The sequence below is a fragment of the Borostomias antarcticus genome, assembly GCF_949987555.1.
Source record: "Borostomias antarcticus genome assembly, chromosome: 6".
In the NCBI taxonomy this organism is placed as follows: Eukaryota; Metazoa; Chordata; class Actinopteri; order Stomiiformes; family Stomiidae; genus Borostomias; species Borostomias antarcticus.
This window is the reverse complement of record NC_140239.1, coordinates 1,918,786-1,938,785: the sequence shown is the minus strand read 5'-3', so window position 1 is coordinate 1,938,785 and position 20,000 is coordinate 1,918,786. Positions and strand designations below refer to the sequence as shown.

Here is a 20,000-nt window from a genome sequence, read left to right as displayed (position 1 = left end):
ACAGACATACACCAGCCCACTTCCGGCTTTAGGCCTGGGCCATAGCAAACACACACCAGTATTTGCCATGTCTCTCCTATGATGCTTTTTGAGCCTCTCTTACTCTGAAATGGAATTTAATGTAATGTATTGCTTTATAAATGTTCTTAGCTGGTAGACAAACATACTCCTGGAGCTTGCTCCATCGCCTTGTTGAGAGCGGTCAGGGAAGAACTTTTACAGCTCACTTATCTGGCCCCCGGGTGATACTGTTTTTTTGCTTCCCTCTGGAATATGTAGAGAGTGGGTCGTATGCCCACCTCCCTTGTTCTCTGTAAAGCGCATTGTGTTGCCTCTGGGTATGAATTGCGCTATACTAATAAAGCTTTGATTGATTATCACCATCTTAAGCTCGAGACCTCTGTGTTTTCCATATTCAAGTACAGTATACTAAACCTCAACAAAGTGGGAACACAGTTGGAGTGTGATTCTGTAATTACTCACAGTACGGCCCCTTACGATCATTACTTTCACCATTTCTCACAAATAGGTTAATTTGCCTGTAATTAAAAGTCATTTTAATCATTTTAATTTCAAATATGCTACCTGCCACCGATCCACTATCACAATAATCTGCCAAACAGCTTGACACGACAGGGAGGAGTGAGACGGGGAAATAAACCGATTATCGGCTCCAATTGGACAATTATGCAGAGGGCCATATGGGGACCGCACCCCCGCGCCTCCCTGATTGGTCCAATCCTCCGGGCCGGGCGTCGCGGCTCCGAGCGACTCAGCCGAACGTCAGATGGCTAAGTATCCCGGCGATTGGGTTTTTAATTACCGCGCACGCTTCCGTCGCCATTAAGGGGCGTGGCCACGCCTCACAGCTGTCCGTCAGGTAGTCATGGGAACCTCTCAGCCCAGCCCCGCCATTTTTGTATAATTTTTTTTTTTTATCCCACAATATGTCCAGGAAATCTGTCGGGTAATTATTTAATAAAAGACGTAATCTTTTACCGTAAGCTCTGCCTAAAATGATGTTAATGATCATGCGCTGAGTACACCAATAGACATTACTGGATTTGCTCGCAGCCAGTTATAAGTCAACGAGCGATTAATTAACTGTAATTGATTATTTTTTTTACATCAGAGTAAAGACAACAGTGGGGAGCAGTAGGGGGTCTGTGTTCCTAGATGTGAATGAAACAGCTGTTGGGACTATGATATGGTAACACCATAATCACACCGCCATCTTTGGATAAACCAATTTCGTAATAGCACAACCCGGGAGAGCGGAGCGTCCATCTGCGGTGAGTCACAGGCCGAGGTCTGCTCTCTCTCGGGAGATATCACCCTCGGTCTGCTCTCTCTCGGGAGATATCACTCTCGGTCTGCTCTCTCTCGGGAGATATCACCCTCGGTCTGCTCTCTCTCGGGAGATATCACTCTCGGTCTGCTCTCTCTCGGGAGATATCACCTTCGGTCTGCTCTCTCTCAGGAGATATCACCCTCGGTCTGCTCTCTCTCAGGAGATATCACTCTCGGTCTGCTCTCTCTCGGGAGATATCACCCTCGGTCTGCTCTCTCTCGGGAGATATCACCTTCGGTCTGCTCTCTCTCAGGAGATATCACCCTCGGTCTGCTCTCTCTCAGGAGATATCACTCTCGGTCTGCTCTCTCTCGGGAGATATCACCCTCGGTCTGCTCTCTCTCTGGGGAGATATCACCCTCGGTCTGCTCTCTCTCAGGAGATATCACCCTCGGTCTGCTCTCTCTCAGGAGATATCACCCTCGGTCTGCTCTCTCTCAGGAGATATCACCCTCGGTCTGCTCTCTCTCGGGAGATATCACCCTCGGTCTGCTCTCTCTCTGGAGATATCACCCTCGGTCTGCTCTCTCTCAGGAGATATCACCCTCGGTCTGCTCTCTCTCAGGAGATATCACCCTCGGTCTGCTCTCTCTCAGGAGATATCACCCTCGGTCTGCTCTCTCTCAGGAGATATCACCCTCGGTCTGCTCTCTCTCGGGAGATATCACCCTCGGTCTGCTCTCTCTCTGGGGAGATATCACCCTCGGTCTGCTCTCTCTCTGGGGAGATATCACCCTCGGTCTGCTCTCTCTCAGGAGATATCACCCTCGGTCTGCTCTCTCTCAGGAGATATCACCCTCGGTCTGCTCTCTCTCGGGAGATATCACCCTCGGTCTGCTCTATCTCTGGGGAGATATCACCCTCGGTCTGCTCTCTCTCAGGAGATATCACCCTCGGTCTGCTCTCTCTCAGGAGATATCACCCTCAGTCTGCTCTCTCTCAGGAGATATCACCCTCGGTCTGCTCTCTCTCGGGAGATATCACCCTCGGTCTGCTCTCTCTGGGGAGATATCACCCTCGGTCTGCTCTCTCTCGGGAGATATCACCCTCGGTCTGCTCTCTCTGGGGAGATATCACCCTCGGTCTGCTCTCTCTCGGGAGATATCACCCTCGGTCTGCTCTCTCTCGGGAGATATCACCCTCGGTCTGCTCTCTCTGGGGAGATATCACCCTCGGTCTGCTCTCTCTCTGGAGATATCACCCTCGGTCTGCTCTCTCTCGGGAGATATCACCCTCGGTCTGCTCTCTCTCAGGAGATATCACTCTTGGTCTGCTCTCTCTGGGGAGATATCACCCTCGGTCTGCTCTCTCTCGGGAGATATCACCCTCGGTCTGCTCTCTCTCTGGAGATATCTCTCTCGGCAGGAACCCCTTTACAACCCCAGGTGCTCCTGCAGATTGTCAAAGTCTGCTGTCGTGTTCTACACCTCTTTAAGCACCAAGCTTTTCAAAAATGAGTCGTGTGTGTAGTGTGTGTGTGTGTGTATCTAGTGTGTGTGTGTATCTGTAGTGTGTGTGTAGTGTGTGTGTGTGTGTGTGTGTGTGTAGTGTGTGTGTGTGTGTGTGTGTGTATCTCTAGTGTGTGTGTGTGTGAATATCTAGTATGTGTTTGTGTAGTGTGTGTAGTGTGTGTGTAGAGTGTGTGTGTAGTGTGGTGTGTGTGTGTGTGTGTGTAGTGAGTATATAGTGTGTAGTGTGTGTGTGTAGTGTGTGTGTATAGTGTGTGTGTGTGAGTGTGTAGTGTGTGTGTGTATCTGTAGTGTGTAGTGCGGTGCGTGTTTCTCCTCCAGGCTGGGTCTGGACCGCGCCTCCTCCTCTGCATCTCATTCAAGCTAATTAACTCCTCAGGACTTTCTGATTGGGCGGATGGCTTGGGAGCGCTGAACCCCGTCCAATTAATTAAGAGCTAAACGGCCGCCCCCCCTCAACACTCCCCCGTCAACAAGCTGAACCGGAGCTTTTCCTCACTCAACCGGGGGTCCGGCGTGTTGGTTTACAAGCACTATCTTGTCATGGGTAGTCACGACTACGACACACCGGCGTCAAGGAGGCCGGTCCAGGAAGACGGACGCAGCTGGCGCCTTCGCCGACGGAGTCACCGTCACCTGCCGTCAAACCCCCCGCCCCCCGCCCTCTGAGCTCCACGTGACGTCTGTTTGCGCGTGTGTGTTTCTGCGTGTGTGTTTTCTGCGTGTGTGTCTGCGTGTGTGTGTCTGCGTGTGTGTGTTTACGTGTGTCCCCTGGTGGGATTTTGCTGACGGCACACTGTTTTTTTTCTTTCTCCCATCACTCTTCCTCCAGGTCATCAAAGACCCGCCCCCGCCGCCTCGTGCCCCGCCTCCCCCTGTGAGTCTTGATGATTCTCTGGCTTTGGTGTGTGTGTCTGCGTGTGTGTGTGTGTGTGTGTCTGCGTGTTTCTGCGTGTGTGTCTGCGTGTTTCTGCGTGTGTGTGTGTGTGTGTGTCTGCGTGTATGTGTGTGTGTGTCTGCGTGTATGTGTGTGTGTTTCTGCGTGTGTGTGTGTGTGTGTGTCTGCGTGTGTGTGTGTGTGTGTGTGTCTGCGTGTATGTGTGTGTGTGTCTGCGTGTATGTGTGTGTGTGTCTGCGTGTATGTGTGTGTGTGTCTCCGTGTATGTGTGTGTGTTTCTGCTTGTGTGTGTGTGTGAGAGAGAGAGAGAGAGAGAGAGAGTATAGATTTGTATCTGAGAGTCTGCTGTAAAGCGACCGAGCGCCCAGTCAGGCGTAACCGGACCCTGTGTGTTCTCCAGGAGCCGGAGGAGGACCCCACGCCCAAGATGAAGTGGCCCACCGTGGACGCCTCCTACTACGGGGGCCGGGGGGCCGGGGGCATCAAACGCATGGAGGTCAGACGCCTTTAACCGCTCGAGCACCGCTCTCTGCTTCTGTCCTGTTCATTTCCTTTCTCTTGTCGTTCCTGTGGTACGAGATACCGCACAACATCACGTGTGATGTATTTAAAAGCTAGCGGTCACACCAGTATGGACCCAGGAACCGTACCAGCAGCGGTTTGCTTTGGTGGGGTTCTGCCCGCCGGTTCTGAGGAACCAAACGGCCCCACCAGGTACTGGAATCATCTGGAGCGTCAGCTAGTGGTTTGTGGCCCGGCCCGGAGAAAAGCCGGAAGACTTCTGTTCGCTGAGGAAAACGCCAAACCTCCGCTGGCTCCTCCCCGCACGCCACGGACCGTGTAGAAAGGACGGTGCTGACGCCGGGCGGCGCCGAGCGCTCGGACGTTTGTCGGGCGGCGCCAGGGGGAGGGGTGGGGGAGGGGCGTGCGTCTCCTGTCAGCCGTCCGTCCGCTCCGACATGACAGGCCGCCCTCGCCGTCAGAGCCCGGGCGTCTTCAGTCACCGCCAGGATGAAGGGTTGAGCGCCGCTGTCGGCTTGATGTATCCATCTCTCTCGACCCGCCCCACCTCCTTCTCCCCCAACCACCCTCCTTCTCTCCCAACCCCCCCTCCATCTCCCCCAACCCCCCCTCCTTCTCCCCCAACCCCCCTCCATCTCCCCCGACCCCCCCTCCATCCCCCCCAACCCCCCTCCCTCTCTCCCAACCCCCCCTCCCTCTCCCCCAGCCCCCCTCCCTCCCCTCAACTCACAACTCCAAAACCTTGGCAGCCCTTTGTTGAATAACACTTACTCCTCCGCACCCCCCCCCCTCCATTGGGAATCAGGTTTAAAGCGAACTCGCCCCTCCCCCCTCCCTCGCGACCCCTAGGTAGTCGGCGAACCACGGGGAGCGCTACCTCCGACGTTTTCCCACGAGCGTTAGGAGGGGCTTTGACTCGACCGACGCTACTACAAGTCCCAGCGCGCACCTCTTCCCCCCCCCCACCCCCCCACCCCCCCCTCTTCCTCTGTTCACGTGGATGGGGTTGATTCCCCCAGACAGGACATTTCCACTTCAGAGGCCGAGTTGGCGCATCAGGCGGGATACGCCGTTCAGATCAACCTGTCCTCGTTGCGTTTAAGAAGCGCGGCGTTCCCCGACGCATATACGCAACCTGCCAGGACCACAGATCTTTTATTCATCGGGACTCCTTTGTTTTTTTCCCCCTCCGCACTGCGGGGATATCCCTGGGATTGATTCTGAAAAGCTGTTCTATATTGTAGCGGCTTAACCTACAGCTTGAAGACCGTGTCGCTAATTAATCACCTCTCCCTATTCGTGCGCTGGTAGGATTTTCCCCGGCAACAGATGTGATGAATTGAATTAACACGGGGGCAGCTTAGCACACCGAACAGACACTCTGTACTGGAGATATTGCTGTGAACAGGTTCAGAAATAAAATACTGAGGAAATTTTTTTTTTTTTTTTCAAAATACTTTTTGAAAGAGGTCAAAGGGCAACAAAAACTGTTCTCACACGGGACCCAATCTACAACTAATTAAATGAATGTGTTGGGGTGTGCTGATTATGTGCCGTTGGTTTCTGACTTAGTATACATGTAGTGGGAAGAGAACTGCTTTTAGGTCAAGGTCAAGGTCAACTTTATTTATAAAGCACATTTAAAATCAACCGAAGTTGCACCAAAGTGCTGTACAATATATAAAATAAACTAAAACAGAAAACAGAATAAAGTGCACATAATCACAGAATAATAAAAAAAAAACTTTTAAAAGAAATAAAAATACTTGACCACACAGCTGTCCGACGCGTTGTCGATGGTTTGATCCCAGGTTCGCTGGGGCGAGAAGGGGTCCACTGAGGAGGGGGCCAGGCTGGAGAAGGCCAAGAACGCAGTGGTCTCCGTCCCCGAGGAAGTGGAGGAGCCCACGGTCAGACGGGCCCCGAAGCCCACCCCCGCCTACCACCGCCAGGAGACCAGATGGTACAGTCCGATAACGGTAAGACAAAACAAGGATGTATCAAACGAAGCGCTGGATTGAGAGGAAGTGAGAGTGTGATGGTCCAACTGTATATTTATTTGCCCAGGGACTGCGTGTGGAAATTAGCTGTTTAGCTATAACCTTATACAGTGCATCTCTCCCTATTATATAGGGTAAATGTCTACTGTACCTTGTCCCTGTCTTAAAAATAAATACAATCAATCAATCAATCAACGCCCGCCGTGCTGTTTGTGTGAGCAGAGCCGTATGGACGCGCTGTGGGCGCTGCTGAGACGACAGTACGACCGCGTCTCCCTCATGCGCCCCACCTCCGCTGACCAGGTAAGACTCAACACACACCATCGACCCTCAACCCCAAACCCTCAACCCTCAACACACACCCTCACCCCTCAACACACACCCTCAACCCTCAACACACACCCTCAACACACACCCTCAACACACACCCTCAACCCTCAACACACACCCTCAACCCTCAACACACACCCTCAAACCTCAACACACACCATCGACCCTCAACCCCAAACCCTCAACCCTCAACACACACCCTCAACCCTAAACCCTCAACCCTCAACACACACCCTCAACCCTAAACCCTCAACCCTCAACACACACCCTCAACACAAACCCTCAACCCTCAACACAAACCCTCAACCCTCAACACACACCCTCAACCCTCAACACACACCCTCAACCCTCAACACACACCCTCAGCCCTCAACACACACCCTCAACCCTCAACACACACCCTCAACCCTCAACACACACCCTCAACACACACCCTCAACCCTCAACCCTAAACCCTCAACCCTCAACCCTCAACACACACCCTCACCCCTCAACACACACCCTCAACACACACCCTCACCCCTCAACACACACCCTCAGCCCTCAACACACACCCTCAACCCTCAACACACACCCTCACCCCTCAACACACACCCTCAACCCTCAACACACACCCTCACCCCTCAACACACACCCTCAACCCTCAACACAAACCCTCAACCTGATACAACAGCTGATACCGCTGCTTTATTTGTGGCGTTTGGGATCGAGGTCATCGTCACTCTGACGCATGGGAGGAGCTATTTGACTCGTGGGCGGAGCTATTTGACTCGTGGGAGGAGCTATTTGACTCATGGGAAGAGCTATTTGACTTGTGGGAGGAGCTATTTGACTTGTGGGAGGAGCTATTTGTGCTCTCTCCTCCAGCAGTGATGATATGAGACACCAACACTGACAACTAAACGATTATTGACTTAGCACAATAGAGTCCAATAGATTCATAAAGATTTAGCGCAATAGAGTCCAATAGATTCATAAAGATTTAGCGCAATAGAGTCCAATAGATTCATAAAGATTTAGCGCAATAGAGTCCAATAGATTCATAAAGATTTAGCGCAATAGAGTCCAATAGATTCATAAAGATTTAGCGCGATAGAGTCCAATAGATTCATAAAGATTTAGCGCAATAGAGTCCAATAGATTCATAAAGACTTAGCACAATAGAGTCCAATAGATTCATAAAGATTTAGCGCAATAGAGTCCAATAGATTCATGAAGACTTAGCACAATAGAGTCCAATAGATTCATAAAGACTTAGCACAATAGAGTCCAATAGATTCATAAAGATTTAGCACAGCCGAGTTCAGTAGGTTCTCAAGCACCAGGGCCTGGGAGCGTTGGATTGTAGGTCCACATGTCATCCCTCAGCGAGGCTCGTGTGTGTTAACCAGCCATCTGGGACAGAGAGAGCCTCGTAGAGCAGAGGCCATCTTGTTAGTGTGTCAGATGAGGCTTATTAGTTTACGAGCCGAGGGGAAGCTGCCGGATCAGGTTTTTTTTTTTTTTTGTACCGAACGTGGTCACGTGACCCGCAGCTGCAACACATCACAGCTGGGCGACTCGACAGGCATGACCTAATACGGCCACGTCTCCCGGCCCTGGAAACACTCTCACACACACACACACACACACACACGTCTCCTCGCTCCATTCCGCGGAGAGAAGGGGGGGATGTCGGATTCTCAAACAAAAAGGCCCACTTCTCAGAGGAGGTGTTTAAGTTCATGGCATAATCTCCTCAGAAAAATGGATGTTTGGGTGTTTGGGTGTGGTGTCTCAGCTGTGTTTACACATTCCAACATCGTCTACTGCGTTAATCACCACATCCATTTCTAAGCACTTTTATTTTATACGGACTTACTTTCTCTTATCATCTCATGACCAAAGTCTTTCTTCTGCCCTTTCTACACTCTACTCTAATCATCTTTTTATTTATTATTTAGTTATATTTGAGTTGAGTTGAGTATTTGGGGCAGTTCTACACCATGTGAGGCCTTAACATGCGGATTGGGTGATACAGTAACCGTCTGAAGGATGACATCAGCTCGTAAACGTGGAACAGCCCTCCCTCTCTCTCCCTGTCGGAGGTCACGGAAAAATGGGCCAGCCCAGCCAGCTGCGAGGCAGCCAGCCTGCGTGAGGCGGTTACAGAACGCACCTCCTCCGAGACCTGGCGGACCCCCCCCCCACCCCCCCCCGCTGAGGCCCCGAGCCCTCGCAGCCCCCCCCCCCCCAGGGAGGAGTTTTCACCCCCGGAATAAATGATTGACCTCATCTCGAGAGAAGCAGTGAGCGATGGCGGCGTTCGTCCCGATTTGTTAGCGATCATCCAGGGTCGTGACGTTCCTCGGGCGGCGCTCTCGTCCAGGGAGATGGACGCGCCGCCCGAGCGATGCTAACGTTGACGGACGGCAGGTTTTATTTCTCAACCCCTTGAAAAAAAAACAAACTTTTTTTTGTTTTGATTTGTTTTCACCCCAGAAATAATTGTATTTACTTCATCTCAAGAGAAGCGTGGAGCGCTGGTCGGGGTGTTGGGTCAGGTTTGTTTGTGATAATCCAGGCTTGTCTCCGGTAATGATGGGACTCAGGAAGAGGACTGCTCGGTCTTCACATCACTTCTGTTCCCCTCAGCCCTGGAGGAAAAGCGGTTAGTTACACTGGAAGCTACATGCAGCGAGCTGGTCGGCCCTCTTCCTTCCATGAAAATGGGGAGGTTTTTCTTTGAACAAGCCTGCAGGATGTGATGGGTCACTGTGAATAAACCCCCCCCCCCTCCGAAAGAAAGGAAAAGTAAACTCTAGCACAGCGGCTGCTTTGAGAGCTCGTCTGCTGGAGTGTGAGGATGGGATGAGGAGACAGGGAGGAGGGGGAGGATGGGGGAGGAGGGGGAGGATTGGGGAGGCCAGGGGGAGGATGGGGGAGGCCAGGGAGAGGCAGGGGGAGGATGGGGGAGGCCAGGGAGAGGCAGGGGGAGGATGGGGGAGGCCAGGGAGAGGCAGGGGGAGGCAGGGGGAGGATGGGGGTGGATGGGGGAGGCCAGGGGGAGGATGGGGGTGGATGGGGGAGGCCAGGGAGAGGATGGGGGTGGATGAGGGAGGCCAGGGAGAGGATGGGGGTGGATGGGGGAGGCCAGGGGGAGGATGGGGGAGGCCAGGGAGAGGATGGGGGTGGATGGGGGAGGCCAGGGGGAGGATGGGGGATGCCAGGGAGAGGCAGGGGGAGGATGGGGGAGGCCAGGGGGAGGATGGGGGAGGATGGGGGAGGACGGGGAGGCAGCCAGTCCCCTTCCGGCGCGTGACCGCCAACACCCCGCCCCCACGCCCAGACACTGACCGCCGTGCCAAACCCCTCCCCCCTCTCCCCCCACCCCCTCTCCCCCCCCCTCTCTCCTCCCTCCCCCCCCTCTTTCAAGTCTGGATGGTGGCGCTGTCGCGGGGCGGGCAGGAGGTTTCAAAGCTGGACTAGTCCCCGCTGGCCGGTGGCAGGGGTGGCCCGCCGCGCGGAGGAGAGGGGAGGGGGGGGGGGAGGGGGGGAGGGAGAGGGGAGGAGAGGGCGGAGGGAGGGGGAGGGAGGGCAGCGCTCTTTGATGGCGGACAGCAAACCTCCAGGGTCATGAATTTTTCAGCGGCGGCGCCGCGTCCACCGGGCTGACCGGGACTCATACAGGTGGAAGGAAGCAGGTTGTCGCAGACATCTGCTCGGCGCCGGGACCCGAGGGTCCTCCCCCGTCCTCCCCCGTCCTGCCCCCTACCATCCTCCCCCCCGTCCTCCCCCCTACCATCCTCCCCCCCGTCCTCCCATCCTCCCCCGTCCTCCCCCTACCATCCTCCCCCCCGTCCTCCCATCCTCCCCCGTCCTCCCCCTACCATCCTCCCCCCCGTCCTCCCCCCTACCATCCTCCCCCGTCCTCCCCCCAACACCCCCGTCCTCCCCCAGATGGGGGAGAGAAGGGCGGATGTGCAAGAGCAGGGGAGAGAGAGAGAGAGGAAGAGAGAAGAGGGAGATGGAGAGAAGGAGAGAGAGAGTGAGAGAGAGGGAGAGAGAGAGAGATGGAGAGAAGGAGAGAGAGAGAGAGAGAGGGAGAGAGAGAGAGGGAAATGGAGAGAAGGAGAGAGAGAGAGGGAAAGAGAGAGAGAGAGGGAGATGGAGAGAAGGAGAGAGAGTGAGAGAGAGAGAGAGGGAGAGAGAGAGTGAGATGGAGAGAAGGAGAGAGAGAGAGAGAGGGAGATGGAGAGAAGGAGAGAGAGAGAGAAAGAGAGGGAGATGGAGAGAGAGGGAGAGAGGGAGATGGAGAGAAGGAGAGAGAGAGAGAAAGAGAGGGAGATGGAGAGAGAGGGAGAGAGGGAGATGGAGAGGAGGAGAGAGAGAGAGAGAGAGGGAGAGAGAGAGTGAGATGGAGAGAAGGAGAGAGAGAGAGAGAGAGGGAGAGAGAGAGAGGGAGATGGAGAGAAGGAGAGAGAGAGAGAAAGAGAGGGAAAGGAGAGAGAGGGAGAGAGAGAGAGGGAGATGGAGAGAGAGGGAGAGAGGGAGATGGAGAGGAGGAGAGAGAGAGAGGGAGAAGGAGAGGAGGAGAGAGAGAGAGAGAGGGGAACAGTGTTTTTTGAGGTCTCACATTTACCGCCCGAGGGCCTTCAACACCAAAGGTAGAGCGGGGGTTGGCCACAGCTGCAGAGCCTCGCTCGCCCCGGGCGCCAACCAAGACATCTAATGCAGTCTGACCGCGCTGCCGGGCGCCGGCGCTGCCGGGGGAGACACTTCAGAGCCAGCCGGCGCTGCGACATCTGCCGCCGAGTTTCACCGGGGAACGGTGGGGGGGTGGAGGGGCGGTGGGGGGGGGGCAGGTACAGGGGGAAGGTGTCAGGCTAGCGAGGGGCGGCCTGGCCCTATCGCTTTTGAAGCCCGGTGTCTTTTCGCAGCTGACTGACACACGCGCTCGCGCTCACGCACATGCCGGTACCAGCCGCCTGCAAAATGTACAAACAAGGTGTGTTATGAATGATGCATCAGCTCCGTCCCATGATGCATCAGCTCCGTCCCAACAAAGGAGGATGACATCCTGGAGACAGACCCTGAGAGAGGGGGGAGGGGTCAGGAGCGGGTTTAAATCTGTGCGCATTTCAAATTGGATTTCAGTTTGGTTCTGTTTCTCGGTCCCTCACCAGGGGATGTGTGGGTTGAGTATTTGTCCTGTGTGTGTGTGTGTGTGTGTGTGTGTGTGTGTGTGTGTGTGTGTGTGTGTGTGTGTGTGTGTGTGTGTGTGTGAACGCTACATCATTGCTAAAGCATCTTTGCCTTCAATCTGGTTTTAGTGAACAAGGTCAGAGACCATTTTGAATTCTCTTCTTTTCATTCACCCCTATTTCTTTTTTGATTATTATTTTTTTGTTCATTTTTAAATAAATACCGTGTAGAATCAGCCACAACACGATGAGGTGATATTTGGAAAATTGACATTGAATGGACGCGCTGGAAGTCAACCCCCAAACCCAAACACACACACACACACGCACACACACACACACACACACACACACACACACACAAGCATGCTGGCCACTGTTCCAAGAAGTATAATGTCACTCTAATGTAGCCCCTGCATACATTAAACTGTCCTGAAGCCCTGCTGGTGTAAACACACACCTGATTAGCCGAGCGCAGGCGGCTAGCTCTGTGATAAGCTGCCCGCACTTTTACAAATGGTTGGAAATTCTTGACCGCAGACGAAGAGGATCATGTCAGACAGCCGCCGCCGCGTCGGTCCCTCTGTCCCTCGGTCCCCGACGGCGACGCCGTCTTAGTTGAACAGCCGTCGGGCGCGGCGTCGGCGGCGCGGCGGGAACGTTTAATTAAGTGACCGAGAGCGCAGGGGACTTGCCTCAGCCAGCTCTGGAAGAACTGAGTCAGGGGCGAGGGAGGGGAGAGAGACACTGAGAGAGACACGGAGAGAGAGACAGAGAGAGAGAGAGAGATAGAGACACGGAGAGAGAGAGAGAGAGACACAGAGAGAGACGGAGACAGAGAGAGACACCGAGAGAGACGGAGACAGAGAGAGACACGAAGAGAGAGAGAGAGAGAGAGAGAGAGACAGAGAGAGACACGGAGAAAGAGAGACAGAGAGAGAGAGACAGAGAGAGAGGGAGAGAGAGTGAGACAGGGAGAGAGGGAGAGAGAGAGAGACAGGGAGAGAGACAGAGAGAGAGAGACAGAGAGAGAGAGACAGAGAGACAGGGAGAGAGAGACGAGGAGATAGAGAGAGACAGAGAGAGAGAGACGAGGAGAGAGAGAAAGACAGAGAGAGAGACGGAGAGAGAGAGACGAGGAGAGAGAGAGACGGAGAGAGAGAGAGAGAGACGGAGAGAGAGAGAGAGAGAGACAGAGAGAGAGAGACGAGGAGAGAGAGAGAGACAGAGAGAGAGACGGAGAAAGAGAGACGAGGAGAGAGAGAGAGAGAGACAGAGAGAGATGGAGAGAGAAACAGAGAGAGACCAGGCAGACAGGGTGGTATGTTGGCGCAGGCTTAGGGGCACGGAGGTGGGGGGTGGGTGAGTGGTGTATCCTGGCATTGGCTTGGCCTGGCGTGCCGTGGCGTTGCCCCTCCCCCAGCGTGCCCGGGATACCGCTCACGCCCGGGCTTATCGGCGCATTCGGCCGCCCCCCCCACCCAGTGCCGCTTACGACTGGACCAGGAGGGAGGGGACTGTTTGTGCGCGGAGAGCCAAGCGACTCGGTAGCTGGCTGGCCGACGGCCTGGAGGACCAGGACAGCCCAGCGCATGTGAACGCAGCCCAGCGCATGTCAACGCAGCCGAGCGCTTGTGAACGCAGCCTAGCGCTTGAGAACGCAGCCTAGAATGGGATATGGCATATCAGAATGGTCCTGGGCCGCGGCGTCAACGCCCAGAACACAGACTCAGTCCAGCCTATCCGCGTCGCTGGTCCGGTCTTGTCATGTTCAGTTGCCACATCGAATGTCGTAGGGAAGGAAGTTGCCCAAACATGTTGCCGCATCGTTGTTTTTGTAGTGTAAAGCTAATTCACAGAAACCAAACCGCCAGTACAAACTCCCAGTGGTGATTGATACTGTTGAATATAGAATATTAGCGACCAGCATACCAGTGAATTGTCGTGTTGACACAAAAGCATGACTCTGCAGCAAACCGGCCTGGATAAAAATAAATAAATAAATAAAAACAATCTGGCAAACAATATTAAGTTGAAACAAACCTACAGATCAGAGAGCATGAGATTTCTAATCAACAGGGTAATTGGAATTAAACCAAAGCGTCAGAAATAATGAAGCATTGGAAAATAGTTGGGAAAACAAATTACCCATTAGCAACGCTTGACGTTTAACCCCTGATACCCCCGCCCTCCCCACCCTCTGATACCCCCCCCTCGCCCCCCCCACCCTCTGATACCCCCCCCCCCCCCAACCCCCCCACCCTCTATTACCCCCCCCTCGCCCCCCCACCCTCTATTACCCCCCCCTCGCCCCCCCACCCTCTGTTACCCCACCCACACACACACACATCATCTCTCAGCACAACACTTCTGTTGCGCGTGCTATGACTTCATTTCATACACTTTTCATTTCAAACAGCACTCTTTTCTTGGTGGATCAAGGCTGGAAGTCGACGTGGCGACAGATGTGACGACTCCGAATGCTTCCGAGGGGCGTTGGCGGTGGGGGGGGGGGGGTGTGGGGAGGGGGGGGGGGTGCGTCCCGGCGGTCGTAGTCGCGTCGGTCGGCTTGCGGAACCGCGGGCCTCATTAGTCCTATCAGTGGACGGCCTGGTTAGCCCTAACGAGCGGTAAGTAGGCGTCTGACAGGTCCGTTCAGCCGCCCCCACCCCCCCCTCGCCTCCCCCAGCAGAGACGTGACAGCCTTAACCGTGACAGAAGAGTGCCACTGATTCATGAGCCGGCCGCTGCTCTCTTAACCAGATTACTTCCTTTTACATTAACTGTGGAAAAGTAGGGCAGATGTCCGTGCGTCTGGTTGTAAATTTGATAATGTCCGCCGCGTTAATCGGCCCGGGCTACCCCCCAAACAGCACGCCAGCCAGGCGGGCGGGCAGGGGGACCCTGCTGGTAACAGGATTACCGTGGGGGGGGGGGGTCTGTGTATGTGTGTGTGTGTGTGTGTGTGGGTGCTAGTCCAGGAAGAGTGGCACACGGGGAGGGGGGGGTGCGAGGGTTTGGCGGACAGGAAAGTGAGAGGGAAGTGATGCGTGCGCTGAGAGAGAGAGATGGACGGTGAGATGGACGACAGACAGAGCGAGGGATTCTGGGAATGTGTTCTGATGTTCATGTGAAGTCCATGTTTCAGCAGGTTCATGTGTGCGACCGCGTCTGTAGCATCAGCAGTTCTGCTTCTGTCCGAACATCACTGACTCTTGGCTGATATTTACCCTGGGATTAAATTCATATTTGGTGGCAAAGAAATGATTTTGTTTAAACTCTACTGTACAGGTGCATTATGTAAAAAGATGCTGTCGCAATATGCCATCCGAAAAACTAACAGGACAATAAACCGTTTATCAGATGTGATTATCAACTCGTGACAATTATTAAATCTTTGACCTGCTTTTTAAGATTTAAACTCTTTTCATAGTCCAGATTAAACTTGCTGTTTGTTCCATCTTTTTTTTTTCTTCAGAAATGCAATCCATTATGATTTATTTTTTAAATGTCGTGTAATATTTCATTTTTCTGTTTTGCAAAAGCCAGTGTTTTTAGACGAGATTTTAAAGCGTTGGTGTTTTTGTTTTGGTGCTTCTGCTCGGTGTGGTTAAGGAACCCGTCCATCCTGTCTCTCTGTCCGTCCACAGCCTCCGTCTGATTGGTCCGTCGGGGGCTGGTACCTGCAGTCTGAAAAGGGGGCTATTTGCGCTCCCCCGTTAGGCGTCCCCTCCGCTGCCTGATTCAATCTGAACTGATGTCCTGCCGGTGCCTTTTTTTTTTTTACCCAGAACCCCCCTCAGACCGGCGAGCGCAGAGGCGGCGTCACCGAGCGGTTTCTTCATCACCTATTAGAATCAAAGGGCCTCGGTCGGCGAGGAGCGCCGGAATCTTGGCTTTAATTAAATTACATTATTGTTAACGTCATCTCAGCGGGGGCACCTCTGTCACTTTGGTCCCCAGCCCCCGACAGACGTCCTGGGGAACACGCACCGGAGTGATGCCCCCCCCCCCAACGCTCCCCTCCCGTCCCTTCATTAGCATTTATTAAAAGATGGAGGTATTTGCATTAGGCGGGAATATGTTCACAGTGAATATTCAATTACCGGGATATTGTATACATAAATATAGTGGTGTGTTGATGTCAGCTAATGTGTTTTGAAAGGATCGTGGATTTTTCCGTTTGTTTGTTGTGATCGCCGTGCAAGACTGCCTGTTTGATGAGTAGAAATGCTGTTGGCTTTTATCTCCTCATACCCGCGTTCGTTTACAGAAATAATCATTGAATTGAGAAAGAACATTTTATTGTTAGTTTAGGGATTAATCAAATTTGGTATAATAATCACAGAAGTCATCAGACACTAAAAAGATTCTTGATCACAACCATCATCATATTCAGTTACGTATGTCCACTATAGATGATACGTTTATAATCACAACTGTTCATATTCAGTTATAAGCACTATATGAGACACGTTTATAATCACAACTGTTCATATTCAGTTATAAGCACTATATGACACGTTTATAATCACAACTGTTCATATTCAGTTATAAGCACTGTATGACACATTTAGAAGGCAGGTCTTCTGATTGGTCCTCTCTGCGTGTGATTTAAGTGAATCACTATCATTGTTCAATAGGCGCCAGAAACCAATATTTGTTCCAAATGGTCACTGTTTGACCTTTTTTGGGTTGACCCTGTGACGTTTGGTACCCACAGACTCGGATGTGTGTCAGCGTGTGTGAACGCCCCTAATACGGTGTCCGTGAACGCCCCTAATACGGTGTCCGTGAACGCCCCTAATACGGTGTCCGTGAACGCCCCTAATACGGTGTCCGTGAACGCCCCTAATACGGTGTCCGTGAACGCCCCTAATACGGTGTCCGTGAACGCCCCTAACGTGTACCCCTCCTCGCCTCGCTCCCATTGTGACCAGGCCCGCAGAGCAGTGAAGTGGCACAAACGTGGCTCTATTCATGGGTTTGGGGACCGGTGGTCGCCCCCCCCCCCCCCCTCCCCCCCCCCCCCCGGACCCCTCTCCCAGCTGCAGCGGTCTCCCCGTACCAGGCCCAGGACGCTGGGTTATATAACTCACACAGACCCCAGAGAACTGACCTCCCAGAGTGGTCTGGGGAGTAGCAGGAGAGCCCCCGATGACCGTTGAAGTGCATTAGCAAATCTACCCGTCAGCGGCCGTGAAAGGGTCAGTCCTCGTCCAATTACCGTCTGCACATGGTTAACTCCTTCACCGCCTGCCTAGCGCGGCTGATTTTTAATTAGCTTGATTATGCTAATGAGCTTTATCATGCAAATAGGGCCCGGGCTCTTTTATCATAAAGTGTAGGCTCAACAGCTATTAAAAGCAGTTTTTATTTATATTTGACACTAATTAATTGCGCTCGTTAAAGCAGGAGCGTCGCTGCTCGCGCTCAGACGTCTCTAAGCGGAAATAGACCCATCAGCCCCTAATGTTCCTGCGCTCGTCCGGGCGGCTTTAACTCCCAGATCCAAGACCGAGGGATAGGATACAGTATAATACAGTATAATACAGTATAATACAGTATAATACAGTATAATACAGTATAATACAGTATAGTACACCACACGCCACGGGCACAGTCCATCTGAACCCTGAACGGGCCTCCTGTCTGGTCCCGAGCTCAACAGTACAGCCTGCGATTCAAACACGTCTTCGTTAAGGAGGTTAACGACGTTAAGGAGGTTAACGAAGACATGCGTTCGTCAGTACGGCTTCGAGTCCCTCCGCCAGCATCGGAGCCTGATGGGGGTTCATTATTGATCCTGATGGGGGTTCATTATTGATCCTGATGGGGGTTCATTATTGATCCTGATGGGGGTTCATTATTGATCCTGATGGAGGTTCATTATTGATCCCGATGGGGGTTCATTATTGATCCTGATGGGGGTTCATTATTGATCCTGATGGGGGTTCATTATTGATCCTGATGGAGGTTCATTATTGATCCTGATGGGGGTTCATTATTGATCCTGATGGAGGTTCATTATTGATCCCGATGGGGGTTCATTATTGATCCTGATGGGGGTTCATTATTGATCCTGATGGGGGTTCATTATTGATCCTGATGGAGGTTCATTATTGATCCTGATGGAGGTTCATTATTGATCCTGATGGGGGTTCATTATTGATCCCGATGGGGGTTCATTATTGATCCTGATGGGGGTTCATTATTGATCCTGATGGGGGTTCATTATTGATCCTGATGGAGGTTCATTATTGATCCTGATGGAGGTTCATTATTGATCCTGATGGGGGTTCATTATTGATCCCGATGGGGGTTCATTATTGATCCTGATGGGGGTTCATTATTGATCCTGATGGGGGTTCATTATTGATCCCGATGGAGGTTCATTATTGATCCCGATGGGGGTTCATTATTGATCCCGATGGGGGTTCATTATTGATCCTGATGGGGGTTCATTATTGATCCTGATGGGGGTTCATTATTGATCCTGATGGAGGTTCATTATTGATCCTGATGGGGGTTCATTATTGATCCTGATGGAGGTTCATTATTGATCCCGACAGAGGTTCATTATTGATCCTGATGGGGGTTCATTATTGATCCCGATGGGGGTTCATTATTGATCCTGATGGGGGTTCATTATTGATCCCAATGGGGGTTCATTATTGATCCTGATGGAGGTTCATTATTGATCCTGATGGGGGTTCATTATTGATCCCAATGGGGGTTCATTATTGATCCCGATGGAGGTTCATTATTGATCCTGATGGAGGTTCATTATTGATCCTGATGGAGGTTCATTATTGATCCTGATGGAGGTTCATTATTGATCCTGATGGGGGTTCATTATTGATCCCGATGGGGGTTCATTATTGATCCCGATGGAGGTTCATTATTGATCCCGATGGGGGTTCATTATTGATCCCGATGGAGGTTCATTATTGATCCTGATGGAGGTTCATTATTGATCCTGATGGAGGTTCATTATTGATCCCGATGGAGGTTCATTATTGATCCTGATGGGGGTTCATTATTGATCGAGTGAGGCGATGACGATGTGACAGTAGTTGGCAGGAAGTTGGATCTGGGGAAAGAAAGGGAGGTGTGGAGCATCGACCCACAGTCTGGGGAAAGAAAGGGAGGTGTGGAGCATCGACCCACAGTCACCTTCCGGATTCACGCCCCCGAACGCCCTGTTGTCAATATTTCACAATTGTGTGTTTTTCTACATGCAGCTAGATACTTATTGTATACGTACCACCACACAAATACATACAATACGTACAGTATTTCGCTTAAAACACCCCCCCCCCCCCGCGCTTATAAAACGTCTCAAATATTATACCATCTTCAGTACCTCATATTTGATCAATATGTCATTTATCTTGATGATAGATGTTTCTGATGTTAATGATGATCGTTTATAAACCATCTTATTAACCTTAATGACAGTGTGATCTTTTACAGTTGATAGTCTGTCTCACCTTAAATTATGCTGAGTGATGGCGATACAGTGTTAATTGATGCATCGGTTATTTAATGGATTTTAAATCGTTTCGGAGCACCTATCAAAACACTTCCAAAGTGGCCGTACTCGACCGAAACCACGGCGCCCGGAAGAGATAACGACCGGCAGTAGAGAGAGAATACACACCATCGTCCCCAATCATAATGGTGATATTTTAACGAAATGACGATAAAAGAGTTGCAGATGCCACGGACACATCTATCCCCAGCGTCCTCTTCCTGTGTGCCAGGCCCTTCTGTCTCTGTATCTGTGTCTCAGAGGGAATCCCGGCGCTAAGCGCGCCTCAATCCCCGTCTTTGTGAGCACAGATGTAGTTTGGTCCTCGTCTTAGTTGTGTTAACCCATCAGATGTCCCTGCCTGAGGACACGTGTCTCCTGTGTGTTCTTGTCTAAGCCAGGGTTTCAGTTTGGCACCGGAGAGACCACGCAACTTCACTCTCGTCCCCCCCCCCCCCCCCCCCCCCCGCTGGAACTCTCCCTCTCTCTCTGTCCCTTTGTCTCACTGGATATAACGGACTTTGTCTCTCTCACGTGTCTCTCTCTCTCTCTCTCTCTCTCTCTCTCTCGGTCTCTCTCTGTCTCTCTCTCTCTCTCTCTCTCTCTCTGTCTCTCTCTCTCTTTCTCTCTCTCTGTCCCTTTGTCTCACTGGATATAACGGACTTTGTCTCTCTCACGTGTCTCTCTCTCTCTCTCTCTCTCTCTCTCTCTCG

General features: G+C 52.2%; 1 protein-coding gene across 1 annotated transcript in view; it reads left to right on the top strand.

Annotated features, from left to right (window-relative positions):
- Nucleotides 1–20,000, top strand: part of antxr2a (ANTXR cell adhesion molecule 2a) — a gene marked incomplete at both ends in the record, with an annotated part of 62,891 nt that overhangs the window by 21,096 nt on the left and 21,795 nt on the right. The window contains 4 exons of the mRNA XM_084439592.1: nucleotides 3,653–3,697; nucleotides 4,119–4,214; nucleotides 6,052–6,219; nucleotides 6,463–6,543. Coding sequence (XP_084295718.1) covers nucleotides 3,653–3,697; nucleotides 4,119–4,214; nucleotides 6,052–6,219; nucleotides 6,463–6,543 — 390 coding nt within the window. The remainder of the gene's footprint in view (nucleotides 1–3,652; nucleotides 3,698–4,118; nucleotides 4,215–6,051; nucleotides 6,220–6,462; nucleotides 6,544–20,000) is intronic.